Source organism: Oratosquilla oratoria, chromosome 22 (genome assembly GCF_046742065.1).
Source record: "Oratosquilla oratoria isolate Oo_2021 chromosome 22, ASM4674206v1, whole genome shotgun sequence".
Taxonomy (NCBI): Eukaryota; Metazoa; Arthropoda; class Malacostraca; order Stomatopoda; family Squillidae; genus Oratosquilla; species Oratosquilla oratoria.
The window spans coordinates 38,590,424-38,592,923 of NC_134798.1; the positions used below are offsets into that span (position 1 = coordinate 38,590,424).

Sequence of the window (2,500 nt, forward strand, 5' to 3'; positions counted from 1 at the left end):
CTAGGGGTGTTAGCTCTTCATTAGATCATTGGCATGTATTAGAATCAAAAGGTTTTTGAACCATAGATAATACCAATTCAAAAGTATACATATATATACATATATGTATATATATATATATATATATTATATATATATATATATATATATACATACATATGTATATATATATATATTTCTTTGATGAGTCTGGTGTATATACCGAAGAGAGGACACTTTTGGGGACATGTCGGTGCCGTAGCGTTTAATAAAGGTTTTTGGGGTTCGGGGAAGAGCTTTCTGAGTGATAAGGAAGATGACGACAGCACTGACGATGATAATGTCGTAGTCAGCATTAAGAATGCAAAACTATCATGTATTTTCCACTCAAATCTATTCATAGCAAAGACCGTAAGCCTGGATGCGATGTGAACACCGACGGAGGCCAAGCACCCCCGTCGAAGCCTGGGCAGCGAAGCCGGTGCTTGTGAGATTAATAAAAGAATCTGCCTGTGATAAAGTTATCAACAGAGACTGAGCTTGTTTGGTCGCAATTCGGATTCCATAAACGGAAGGTATGCGCCGAGGCCCCACCTATCTGGATACTTTGGGAAGTCCTCATTGGTGAACACTTCTGTCCACTAAACATAAACAGCTCATACAGGAGCCATGAAAATCTTGATATTATCAATGAAAGATGAAATATATCATCTGTGTCCTTAATAACGATGTATCAATAATGATGTCTACTATGCAAGCAATCTTAAAAACATGGGTGAATTTTGTCAAGCCTAAAGATGAAAGACACCGTCAATAAACAGTGTTGATAGCTGTAAAACAAACAAAAGATAATATAAATACACTTTGTATCTGGTATTGGTAGTAGATGACTATCCATATGAAAAAATCTTTACTATAATTTGGAATGTACTGTAATGGGTATGGGTGTAAAAGAAATGCAAATAAGTATCAAGTTTGATTACATATAAGAACTATGACTGTGTTGCCGGAACACAGGCAAAATCAATCTAAACTTAAGTGAACTCAACTCATATGTGAGACATTCAGAACGAGCGGGAATCACAATATCTTCACGGATATAAACAAAGAAGCTTCAAAGCCAAAACTATTTTGTTTGTCTTTGGTCAACGAAGTTGAAATTGATATCGTTTTCTATTACTCTGTTCTTGTCTGTGTTTGTTTGGGAACATAAGAGCAATATGAGGACCACGAGACAGGTATTCATAAGGCGGAGCATGCCGACAGGAGACCTTTTGATCCATATCTAGGTCGGATGCGAAAAAAAATCATGTTAATAATAAAATAATAAATAAAAACCATGACAATGTAAATAACAAATAAAATACATAAATAAATGCATAGGTATAGTTATATAATAAACAAACAGGTAAATAGTAAATAATAATAAATTGACATATAACTAATAATAAATTAAAATCAGACAGACAATTGATAACAAAACAAAATCAAATAATATAAGATAAATTATAATCATTACAGCATCTTACTTAGGTATTTATCTAAATGATTCTTAATGATTATGACCGTTGTGACAAATATCGTGTTATGAAATGTTTGAAAATTGTTGTGATTGCAGTCGATATGAGGTAAGATCTAGACTTCTAAGATGGGCAAAATACTGTCCCCGAATGACAAAAGAAAGACTACCAAAATTATAATGAACGGGACTCTACAGGGACGCCGGAGCGTTGGAAGACCTCTGTATCGATGAATAGATAACACCAAGAAAGATCAAGCGCTGTAGAGAGGCTTGACGATGGCGGTGATGGGTCATCACCAGAGGTCATCACCATCATGGCCAGAGATCCACATGCGTGAGTGAGAGCGAGTGAGTGTAGTGGTTATAATGGTTTTGACAGTTATGAAAAAACAACAACAGCAACACTATGTCCATCTCGAAAACTGTGACCGTTATAACGGTTATTACGAGTCTTTGGGTGCAAAAGATCGCACAGTTGTCGAGGTCCATGGTTGTTACTGTTTGTTTTTTTTCGTTTTTGTTGTTTTGTTGTTTCGTTGTTTTGTTGTTTTTGTTGTTTTATTGTTTTTATTGTTTTTGTTGTTTTGTTGTTTTTGTTGTTCTTGTTGTTTTTGTTGTTTTTGTTGTTCTTTTTGTTTTTGTTGTGAACTGTAGTTTACCAACGCTGAGATCAACGTTCCAAGAGCGTCAGGGTGTAAAGAATCGCCAAGTTGAAGTCAACGGATTTTGTTGTTGTTGTTGTTGTTGTTGTTGTTGTTGTTGTTGTTGTTGTTGTTGTTGTTGTTGTTGTTGTTGTTGTTCATGTTGTTCATGTTGTTGTTCATGTTGTTGTTGTTCTTGGCTGTAGCTTACGAGCGCTTGAGATCCGCGGTGCGAAAGATACAACTAACCTGATGCTGAGGATGACTAAGACCTACCGTTTTGCCAGTCAATGGCATAGTTGAAGTAGTAGCCGATGGTATGAAGATCCATAGCCGCAATGAGAAGGAGGTAGACGCC

General features: G+C 36.0%; 1 protein-coding gene across 1 annotated transcript in view; it reads right to left on the minus strand.

Moving 5' to 3' along the window:
* LOC143037474 (uncharacterized) overlaps window positions 1–2,500 on the minus strand; it is a 66,978-nt gene that overhangs the window by 2,902 nt on the left and 61,576 nt on the right. Inside the window, exon 12 of the mRNA XM_076205751.1 lies at window positions 2,419–2,500. This exon is cut by the window's right edge and continues 98 nt beyond it. Within this exon, the coding sequence (XP_076061866.1) occupies window positions 2,419–2,500 (82 nt within the window). The remainder of the gene's footprint in view (window positions 1–2,418) is intronic.